The following is an 11955-nucleotide window of genomic DNA, read 5'->3' on the forward strand; positions in this document are numbered from 1 at the left end:
GGTTGTTATACTTCTAATAATGAGCTAATTGTTAATTGTAACAACCCTTCGGTTCATTAACAAAATCTTTTCCTTAACAGAAGCAAAATCTTTTATTTAATTGTCATTTATAGTAAGAACATCCGGTGGAAGGGTTATCACAACATGATTCGCACTTGTGCTTGCATGTGATCATTATTGTAGGCGACTAGGCGGTGTGATACGCGTTTCGTAGTTATATATTATATCACATGTGAAAGAATTCATTCATAGATACACAAACAATTCAGTTGTTTATCAAGATGTACCTATGTGATAAAATGATATAAAACAAAAGTTCCAAGTACAAGGAAAGTGCTCCATCAAAACCATTCCAAACTATAAATGACCACAATAAATAAATGAAGGTTGTGATTATTTTCTAAATGTTAAAAGAATAAAAACCATACCACATACTAAAAGTCTAAAAGCAAGTCAAACAAAACAGATTGAAAAGATCCAACGAGTATAAATTGCCAAGATCACCCAAATAATTTTCTATATATAAAAAAGGGCTACCTTCTTAACTACATGTTCCTGTAACAAAAATGATAAACATGTATGTATTTTAGAGAACTTTCCGTGGCTGACGAGCTGAGCATACCTCATGCGTCTTTGGAAAATAACCCTCCCATTCATCTGCAGCTACTGTAACTTCCCATCACAGGGAGAAAAAAGGCTACATCACAATCAAACTTCTTGCAGGATGAAGAAGGCTGTTGGATTAGCTTCTACAAGTCCTAAAGCTCAACTATAATAATGTCACTTGATATAACATGTTCTGTGCCAACTTTGGTCACCATATCGTTACATTTTCCGCACAAAATATACAATACACCTTTATATATAAAAAAAAAGTAAAAAATTAATAGTAAAAGGCTACATCATTGTTACAAAGTTCATAAGCCTAGTCGAGCCAGCCAGAAATTTTCCTGGTTTTTATTGATAATTTTAGCCACTTGTCCATCGGCGTTTCCGAGCAGGCCGCTCGGGCTTGACATCAGACTCGGGTCGGATTTCAGGTTGGACCGAAGGCAATGGTTCGTTTTCAATCTTTTTGATTATCAAAGCTTCCTTCTCACTTGGCATAGGAAGCTTGAACCGCTCACTTCGTTTTTTCAACTTCTCAACTGTGTCCAAATGTTTATCTTCTGGTTTTGGATCATCATTTTTCTCTTCCGCCAAAGGCTTTGGAGTCTCAATGATCTCTTGAGGCTTGGAAGATTCTTCCAGAGGTTTTGAAGGGGGACCATTGTCATTATATCTATCAGTTTCTTTCAGATCAAGTGAGGCTGATGTTTTAGTCGGCAGATTGAAATCCCTATCTTTGTGGCTTGTCCATCTTTCTAGTTTTGAACGTCCTTTCTTCGATTCTTGTTGTTCATCCTCGGATGAAGCATTTTCCTTGTGTTTTTTAGAAGATTTCCGTGGCATGGGGTTTTGATCGCTACTTCGTTGTTCAAGCATGCCTCTCGAGCTCGCCTAATCACACCAAAGATAAATATAATATCTGACCAAAAGGTAGTACCGGATTCATATAACCTTGACCATTTTGACCTTGTAAATACAAGGTTCGTTTTAAAACAGAAAATAATCATTAGATCCAAATCCAAGTAAGCCATACACCTGTTTCTTTTAAATAAAAGACAGACAAACCAGAAGTATCGGGTGTGGCCACATAGCAAGACTGACGAGCAGAAAGGTAATGACCATAACATGAGATATAAATCAATAAATTGAATAACATTTCCAAGAGCACATATTAAGCATTAAGGACATAATTCAATTAGAGGAAATTACAACAAATTAAGCTAACATAAATTTCTCAACAAAAAAAGTTGTCATTAGAGTTCAACCTGTTTGGGTTTACCTTTGTAGTTTCACAAATTAACAAAAAATTTAGCCTGCTTACAATTGACTGTCCGATAACATCATCTTAGGACCAATAGAAAAACATATATTGTACTTCTTGTAGATTACTAATAAAAATAAAAACATTTTTTAAAGATTCTTTCAGAAAAAAATGAAAGTAACTGGACAAGATCTTAAAGATATAAACTATTAAGCTATGTAAAGAGCACAGTTAGATGAGGTAATGTGCCCTTTGTGACAAGATACGATTATGATGGGAAATGCAAAAACACATAATAAACCTACAATCCTACATACAGCATGTGTGTGCTATTAAAACAATAACAAGAGAGATAAGGCGCATGTATATTGGAAGGTAAGTCGTGAGTAAGTGATCCGCAGCATAGAACGCTACAGATGTAGAAACTCTTGAGAGCTACTGTTTGGACATCATTTGTACCCAAGCCCAAAACGATAGGCTAATATTGCATTATTAGTAGACCGTGAATTAAGGCATATCAGGAGATCAATCTTCTTGCTCCTTTGATACACGTGGTATGAGTTTTTAAAAACGAGTTGTTATAAATTTACCCAGTCACCCACTTGAACTCTTTCTCCCTTTTCTATCTATGGGAGACAGGTTGTTGCAGCGAAGAGTACATAGTTCAGGGTTTTAACTAGTATGTACGCTAATTAGTTTAAGAATGTAATTGTTGCTTATATTCATAAAAAGAAAATATCAAAACATAATGAAAATAGAAAAGATTACCTCGAAATAGAGTAAGTTTGTTATTCTACAGAATAGAAATCAAATTGGTCAAGTCTCAAATCAAAACTAGTATACTGAAGGAAGAATAAACTGTAACTACTTAAAAGCTAATCGTGTCAGTTAATCGCACTAAAATGGACAAAAGGGTAGCCAAATGTACCTAAATAACAAACTTATTAACCAAGTAAATTACCCCCTAACTAGAACTGCTTATTTAGACATCTAGCTACCTTTTTGACCAAATCCTCTGACAACAAAAATCAGCCTGAAGTTCATAAAACCCTAAACGAATATGAAAGTATTCTAAGATTTTGTGCATGACTCATCTGCATCCCTTCTGACAAAAGATGAACATGAAGGCAACCAAGGTCATAACGAAACTAAGTAAATAACATTGATCACCAGGTATACAAGGATGTAAAACCAGCTTTGAATTTGTTTTTTTAAAGGCAACATGACTGCACCGTGCACTATGTTTATGCCAAACGAAACTGATCTCATCCTACGTCTTCAATTCAAAAAATTTTAACTAACTGAATCCTCTTGAAAGCATGCAACTAAGTAACAGCTTGTAAGCGACAATGAATAAATGAAACTCTCAAGGTAAGCTTCATCTATCTTTCTTTCTTCCTCCTATACATTTATCAGCTATCATAACTTGGCTTCCCACAGTTCGAGAAAAACCAATGAAGCATAAGGTACATTATGAGATTATGTTTCCTAAGTATCATATATTCAGATCGATTTGACATAACTGAACAATCGAAGCTTTTTTTTTTTTCAAAAAGTATACTAAACTTTGGTGTCTAGTGATTTACGTACCCGCTCACTTTTCTGACTGATATGATCTTCACGATTCCTCCTTGAAGTAGCTAGGGAACTGTGAACACCACCATCAGTTTCCTTACCCTTCCTTACAGATTCTTTATGCTTTTTCTCTTGCACCCCATGCATATCTTTAGAACTAGCAGTATATCCCCTATCATGTCTCGATATTCTTTCTTCATTATTTATCTTGTTTCCATGTGCATACGCATCTTCACGCCCTCGATGTCTAGGAACGCTTTCATTTTCAAACTTTTCCCTTCTACTTATCGGTTCCCGAACCACCTCTTTGAAGGGATATTCTTTTTCTGAAGTTCTATAATCTTCCTTCATTCTAGAATGTCCTCCTCTATGACTGTCTCTTTCTTTCCACTCGTCCCTTTCCCTTTGTCTCTCTACTTTCTCTCTCTGCAATCGACCCTCTTCTTTGTACCTAAACAAGTGTTGTTCATCATCTCGTTTAGACTGATCCAAAATATCATCTCTTTCTCGTTTCCGCCGACTCGTGCTTTCTTTTATGCTCGTCTCTCTTTTGCTATGCATACCATCTGGAATGTTATGACGGGTTTTAAAACCATCATCGCGCTTCAATTGAGGAATCATATCTCTATCATGGTCGCCCTTCCAAATACCGTTTTCCAATGGTTTTCTTGACCGATGTTCATTTTTATCACTTCTTTCATTTTCCCGAGCCTTGTGTCGGTGGCGCGACACCATTTCCTCATCATGGCTTCTCTTCCTCATATCTTCAAGCCACACTCCTTCGGGTTCTCTCCCCTGTTTTCTATCAAAATTTTCAGATTTCACGTGTGACCGATACCCTTGATTGGATTCCCACTTTCTTTGAGTATACGGATCTTCCATACCCTTCATTGGCATCTGGTGCCTTTCTCGCTCTTGTTTCTCATCACGACCTCTGGTTCGATGACTATGCTCATCTTCATTGGCAGGTTTCCGGATGTTTCCGCTATAAATTGAACCCCGAACTTGAACCACTTCATGCTCCATATCTTTGCTACTTCCGGATCTTGCTTTGCTGTTTTCACTACTTCTTGCAGCTTTCGAATCCTCTCCATCTTCACCTCTTTCAACAGAAGAAAGTTCAACTCGAGTGATGAGTTTTTGTTTTTTCATTGTATGTCTTATTTTCTCGTCTTTAAAAGTATCATCAGCATATGTATTTCCATCAGTAACTATAACATCTTCTTTAGTACCATTATTTTGGTCAACGCTTCGATCTTCAGCACTGCCTAGTGTCACAGGAGATGATGATAGACTCTGATTACGGTCAACACTTTCAGTTGACTCGTCGTTTTGATTATTAAAAATTTTATCCTGTGGAGTTCCGCTATCCATCAAACGAGGTGATCTGTCGGCTGCTGCTCTCTTCATTGGCCTACAATAATATAAAAGAAAGATGAGGGATGCTTGTTCACAATGACATACTTGGAAACCTATACGCATTCCAAAACAAGATATGGATACAATAGAGAGAAAATATTGAAAGATCATTTTTCGAAAAAAGAAGAATATTAAAAAGAAATATATTTGAATTCAAATATAAATAACCAGATACCTCAAGTCACAGCCAAAGATACCTAAATTACTTCACATAAATAAAAAGATCTCAATTCTTAAATCAATCATTCAATAACCAATGCTCATGATTACATCCGTTTGCATGGAAATAATAGAAATTTTGCACCCAGGTAAAAAAATACAACAAAAATCAAACTACTCTCAATCTGTAATGTGCAGAACTGGCTAGTGACTACACTGCCTTAAATCATCACCAATTTAGTTACTTAATCCCATTACCTGATGAATATAGTACAAACTGCATGCTTTAAAAATAGCATATATTTGTCCTGCAACAATAAATCATACCTCTCAATGTGATTGCGAGAAGAGTTATGTTTCTTGCTAGGGTAGGACGAAGTCTTGCCTCTTGAATTATAACGGTCTTCAACTTCTGTTTCCGAAAAATGTGACACCCGATCACCTGTAGATGCCAACTCATGTGTAGAACCAATGACCACGACTCCTCTTCCAGAACCTTCTCTCTTCCTACCATTATAAGCATGTGGCTTATCAAAATGATCATCTTCTGATCCAATTGCATCTTCAGTTTCCGGACCTTCTCTGTGACTTTCTTTTGTAGGAATATCTACAAGATGCTCAGCAGCAGCATCAACATCGTCTTCTGGAAGAGATTCACGATCTGGAGATCTCTGCAAGACAATCTGTTTTCAAAGAAAATATTAGCTATGTGATCGAAGATCATTGAAGATGGGAACCAATGGGTCATGTAACAGCTTTAAAAAAAAGGGACGTGAAGGGTTGACCGATATACTTCTTAATTAAACTCTTATTTTCTTTACTGAAAATTGATGCGTAAGATATGATTACTAGTACTATAATAATAATGTACTTTTTTATTACTATAAAGATTAAAAGGTTATATCTAAAAAACGGCCAATACTTCATTTTATCCGTGAATGGTGAAACCCATTTGAAAAATAAAATATATCCCAAATCGACAAACTCATCAGTAATGGATCAATATTTCTACTTCTGAGGCTAATAAATCATCTATGTGCAAGTCGGATATAAATAAACAGAAAAATAGATTCAGCTACTCACCTCGATGATAGCATCAGAATCACGCATCCGTGGTGGCCGTGTATCAATAGAAGGAAGCCGTTCAGAATAACTAGTTTCCACTTGTATTGCTTTTCCAGTTGGCTGTATTTTCCAAAATAACAATCATTTAGTCTTCCATGTAATGTTTCATCGAAGGTGGCGTACTAATATGAAATGCCAGAAGTAGATCTAGGGTTTTCAGTAAGTAAATCAGAGAACTTTAGTCCCTACCAATTGCGTACGAGCCTGCACAGATCCTTTTGCTAAGTCATTTTGCACCTCAGGTTTTACCATGTTACGATTTTCAGATAACAAGTCATGACCTGCTGCTGCTGCTAGCTCTGGCGGGAGATCAGGATCATACTCCTAAGATGATGATGATACATGAATATATAATTAATTGCTAATTTATTGACGATATCATAAGTTATGCATGCATTGCATACCTGTTCAGTCCTCCCACTTTCATAGACACGAATTTTGCTTTGCATTGTCGCCTCCATGCGATGTTGTTCCTGCAAAAAAATATACAAGCAATAGTTATACCTCACCGTTTTCCAAAATAAGATCCACAAATGTACCGTTTTCACAATATATAGAAGAAATCATGACAATTTGGTAGCACTCACCAGTTGTTTACAATATTCCCTCCAACTTTCCTCATTCATACCGAAATTGAAAAAATCTGATATGTCAATACCCTGGAGTCTCCATGGTTTTTCATCAAAGCCATCAATGTCCACTTCAAATATAGTCCTAAGGAGACAATATCAGGTAAGTTGTTAGTGTGATAGTAGTTATCAATTATCATACACTAATCATCCCTGTACTAGTCCACAAACACGGACTTCATTTCTTGACTATTTAATTATATATTTGAAAATCAAAACTCGGATTGACACCCAAGACCACCTAAAGATTGTTTGTGAACTGATACAACTCAATAATATATTTATATATATGACATTATTTCACAAAAACTTAAAGAACGGATATATGTGGGAAATTATTAAAAGGAACACCGCGAAATGAAGCAGTATATGGGCATTACTTATGTGAGGGAAGTGTGAAATCGAGTCCACTGCCAAATCCACGTCCTGCTCCATTGTTTGCCCAACCAGGCATCCCATAACCTGAATGAAAACTTTTCTGCATATTGGGAGGAACATTTTTTATTCCAGGTAGCCGCCATTCACCTCTACCTCTACCAGCAAAAGGTAACATACTTGCAGGTGGACGTACTTGGCCTGGGGCTCCTCCAGTTGCTACAGAACCTGCTCCAGGCATAGGAGCAGCACCAGGTCTCACATACTACACATTTTTTACCAAGAAAGGATTAAAATTCAGAATAACTAGCATGCATCATAAGCTAATACTAATTTAATAAACATTATGAGCAAAAAACTTTATCAGATGCCCATCATTCACCCTTCAGATGGAATGGTCAATGAAATTATATGATCACATCATCACTAAACTCAGGTAGTCACCAAGCTAAACAAGTTAAGGAGTGCTAACCAAGAGGAATGTAAAGAAACTACTAGAAGGTTTGATGCAATGTGAGACAATTCAGTGGACAAGGGGAGAAAAGATAATGGAAAAAAAATACTAATTGAAAACTATGTGAAACATAGATGTTGGTTGCTCAATCGAATTGCTCGGAACTGTCATGAGTCCATAAATGGTGACCTTAACACCATTTACAGTTGTGCATATAATTCAAACAAAAATAAATATTGATTTCCCAAAACGGATGTTGCATAAAACCATCACCAAATAAAAATAAAAACAAAATACTGAAGATATTTCCATCAGAGAAAAAATTACTTTTATTGATCATTATAAAACAGTGAGTACAATATAACCACTTTTAGTGGTCTCTTGAATTTAATCATTGCAGCTAATATGTCAAAAGTAATTACATTTACTGTCTTTTCTAACTATAAACAATCCAAACTACAACAGTTTTACATATCAAGATCAGTACATACATCACCCAACAATCCAACATGTATCACAATTATCACTGACCTTAAACTGAGAATGAAACGAATGATACACATGACCACCAACGACGCCGTATCCAATCTTCTGCGCACCTGTTCCAACGCCTCCACTGTCACCTTTCCCATCGCCACCATCGCCTTTCCTTTCTCCACCTGCTTCTCCCCCTTGTCCACCATCTTCTCCCCATTCCTGCATCTCCTCCATTCCTTGAAGATTCACATCTCCCTCGACGATCACTAAATTATCGCCGTCTTCATCGTCGTCTTCCTCCAACCCGCCTTCCATCCCAATTCCCATCATCATCCCACCTCCATTCATTTCATCATTCAACACTATCTGCAAATCATCCTCACTATCACTATCATCATCCCACTCATCCCCAACACCACCTTCCCCTGCCTCCGTTTTTAGCTCTGCGACTCTCAAACTAGAAACGCCCGAATTCGATAACCCCGGTATCACAAACTCAACATTATTAGCATCATCATCGTCATCTTCTTCTTCTTCAATCCCAAATTTCATCAATTCTTCACCTTTCACTTCATCCACATAATTCACCTCTTCTTCTTCTTTAACAAAACCCTTACTTTCTTCTTCCTTCACCAAAACCCTACCTCCTCCTGATTCAATATTCAAATTCAATCCAGGCTTCTGATCAATTTTCAAATCACCTGAATTCTTCGTTCCGTATAATATCTCTTCATCATCGCTCGGAATTCGATCATTCAGATCGATCGACCTGCCAATCGGCGGTGGAGCCGGCGGTGGCTTTGATTCTACCGGCGGTGCTGATGAAGATGACGTCATCTGAAACGGCTGGAGAACATCCGTGTATAGATCTCCGAACTCATCATCATCTTCCATTATTCAACCGGATCGTAATATAGATATAGATACAGATATATATGTATGGCACCGCTAGGGTTTCAATTGAATGATGAAGATGATGATGATCAGTGTTTGGGATGAAGAATTTGTAGGCGGAAAGAGAGAGTGTAAAAAGAGTTAGGGTTTGATAATTTTTTTTATTTTTTTCTATTGAGAGGGTCCGTATTTTGTTTTTATTTTTCTTTTAATTATTTTTCAAATAACCAATATCAAAAATGATAATAATGCTCTTACTTGCCCAATGCGACATGATGATGACAGCGGTAGTTGATAATGGTAATGGTGATGACGGTGTGATTATTATTACTATAAATATAATTGAAGTAAATAGAGTAATATAGTTATTTTATGAGTTAGTGAATTTATGTTGTAAATTATTTTAAAAAATTATAGATATTTTAAGTTGAAATATTTAAATTAATAAATAAAAAAGAGATAATTAATTAATTCATTAGAGGTAGAATATTCATTTCACATGGAAACATTTTTATGAAAGAGAGTGTTGAAAAATGCTAAGAGAGATAATGAGATAATTTTTATGAAGTAGTAGAGATAAGATTCAATTTCTATACTCTACGTGGGATATGAGGGAGTGAAACGAATATATTTTTTCTTGACCAAAGTGTAAAAATCAAATAGTGTAATATCTATCGGTCGAGTATCACCTAGTTACATTAGAATTAGAAAGACATGCATTAGCACAAGTTCAACCGTACATGTACCGTGAAACCACATTAAACATATTAAACAACATAAAAGCGTAAAAACATAAAGGCATAATTAAAATAACCTATTGCAATAAACCAGGCTTGTGATTTGAAGACAACCATGCATACATACATATAAAAAAGAATTAACTAAAAATTTATGGGGCCCAAGAAAGATAACGGGTGTTAATCAAATTATGAAATGAAATAACTTAAGTTGCCTAGCTAGTAAGGACACTACCCCTAAAACCCTCCTCCGCCTCTCAATTATCTCCCAGATTCCACTAAATAATCTTAATCCTCTAAGTATTCTCTTATTAGTCATGTGACCAGAAAGACAAAACATTTTGGGGTCAAAATATCAAATTCCTAACACGTAAGTAATGTCTGGTTTTATCTTAATGGAAGTGTTTTTAGAGCATTTCTAATTAGGATATAAAAGCTATAAAAGTTTTAGATAAGCTTTAATTTATTAGAATTAGAGGTGAGTACTGTTCGGTATGGGTCAGTTTTTGACTAGAACCGAAAACTGAACCATTATAATTCGGTTTTTGAAAACTTAAACCATTGGTTGTCGGTTTCTTCGGTTTTAGTTTTTTCGGTGGAGTTTATTTCGGTTCGGTTTTTCGGTTTTAGTCATTTTTTAACCACTTGTGGGTTTGAACCAACTTGGGATCGAAAGCTTTATAAGTTTTTATTCTATGATTACAATATAATTTCAACAAATATTTCAAACAATATTAATAACAAAAACACTACAACAATGACAACAAATCCATCAAAATATGGTGTACTAACTTAAAATACTTACTTCAAACAAACTTCTAAGTTAAATTTATTTATATCTTTTACGCGTTGTTTCAGTATGCAATTAATAAACCGTATATCTTGTTGTTTATTTTCACCTAAAACATATGATATTATTTTATACACTAATATATACAAATATATTAACAAATTTACCAAAAATGAGTAATAAAATGAAATAATTATAAAATTAAGTAAACAATATATGTTTTGGTTCGGTTTACGTATGAAACCAAAATCGGACCATATTCAGAAAACCAAAACCAAAATACATTGGATTTTTCGGCTTTTGTTTTTCCAGCTTGGTTTTTTCGGTTGGTTTTTGCTCAACCCTAATTGGAGTATAGGACTAACTTATAAATTTACTGCATAAGCTTTTAAAAAAAGTGAAACATTTTTTTTCTTTTTAACTATGTTATTAGAAGATATTTCAAAACTTTATCTTTAATCATTAAAAAAAAAATTTCTATGGACATGGCTCTTATTTTCACATATTTTATTTTCTTAAATACATTCCTCAAATTACAAAAAAAATAATACATAATACGTAAGTGTTTTATACACGGGTATATGAAAAAAACGAGATATAAAGAAATAACCACTTACAAAATGTTCTTTTGTCATAAGTTTGCTTATTTCTTTTATTGAAACTAGACGAGTACCCATGTGATACGGCGAAATAATAGGCGGCAACATTTAGTGGCGGTGGCAACAACGCGATTTGTGTAGGTTATTAATGTACTTCGCTTTAAATATAATTCGCTTTAAATATTATAATCTAAATAACTATTATAAATTTATAAACTTTTTACAAACACAATTTCTATCAATTAAATCAATTTTGTGTATTATCCCTCTTTTTTCTTTAGCTTGCTTAATTGAACCAGTTCATATGTTATATATGTTTGTAAAAAACAAACATAACTTCTACTAATTAAAATGTTTATCGCTCTAACATAACTTTAATTTAAAACTATTATCGATTAGTTATCATATAAAACAAAACATCAACACTTCCCTGTATCAAATTAAATTAGTCATGTATGATGCATGAAAATAGAAAACATTAGAATTCCGTTCATGAATCATTTTTATGTTGTCACACTCATAGCTTCATCCTTGTGAACTTTGACATTTTTTTACGATGATGTCAAATGGGCCCACCGTTTAGTTTAAAAAAATTTTAATCTTGAAATCCAATTTTCTTGTTAACTTACAATCCTATGTTTTTTTTTTAAAAAAAAAAAAATTTCTCTTTAACATTTTTTGATTTGATCTAAGTTAGTTGATTTTTTTAAACTTGTAATAAATTTTATAGTTTTTCGAGATGTCATATATTTAAAAAATAGTTTCAACTCTTAAAAAGAAATTTAAAAATAAACAATGGTGTTGATGCGTCAACGTGTAATGAGCTTTTTTATAAAGCATTTCCAATAGTAG

General features: G+C 34.5%; 1 protein-coding gene across 1 annotated transcript; it reads right to left on the bottom strand.

Moving 5' to 3' along the window:
• Positions 1-487: 487 nt before the first annotated feature.
• Positions 488-9156, bottom strand: LOC122598059 (FIP1[V]-like protein). The gene is made up of 9 exons (XM_043770671.1): positions 8138-9156; positions 7158-7417; positions 6736-6862; positions 6553-6621; positions 6338-6472; positions 6107-6208; positions 5351-5706; positions 3461-4859; positions 488-1500 (listed from the first exon to the last, which is right to left on the bottom strand). The coding sequence occupies exons 1-9, from the start codon at positions 8975-8977 to the stop codon at positions 970-972; spliced, it is 3819 nt and encodes a 1272-aa protein (XP_043626606.1). The 5' UTR covers positions 8978-9156; the 3' UTR covers positions 488-969.
• Between the last annotated feature and the right edge of the window lie 2799 nt (positions 9157-11955).

This window comes from Erigeron canadensis, chromosome 4 (genome assembly GCF_010389155.1).
Source record: "Erigeron canadensis isolate Cc75 chromosome 4, C_canadensis_v1, whole genome shotgun sequence".
In the NCBI taxonomy this organism is placed as follows: domain Eukaryota; kingdom Viridiplantae; phylum Streptophyta; class Magnoliopsida; order Asterales; family Asteraceae; genus Erigeron; species Erigeron canadensis.

Coding starts and splice junctions, on each gene's coding strand:
- LOC122598059 (XM_043770671.1), bottom strand. CDS start 8,977: ATGGAAGATGATGATGAGTTCGGAGATCTATACACGGATGTTCTCCAG. Junction 6,209..6,337: donor TGCAGGCTCGTACGCAATTG/GTAGGGACTAAA, acceptor TGGAAAATACAG/CCAACTGGAAAAGCAATACA. Junction 1,501..3,460: donor TCAGTCAGAAAAGTGAGCGG/GTACGTAAATCA, acceptor TGGTGTGATTAG/GCGAGCTCGAGAGGCATGCT.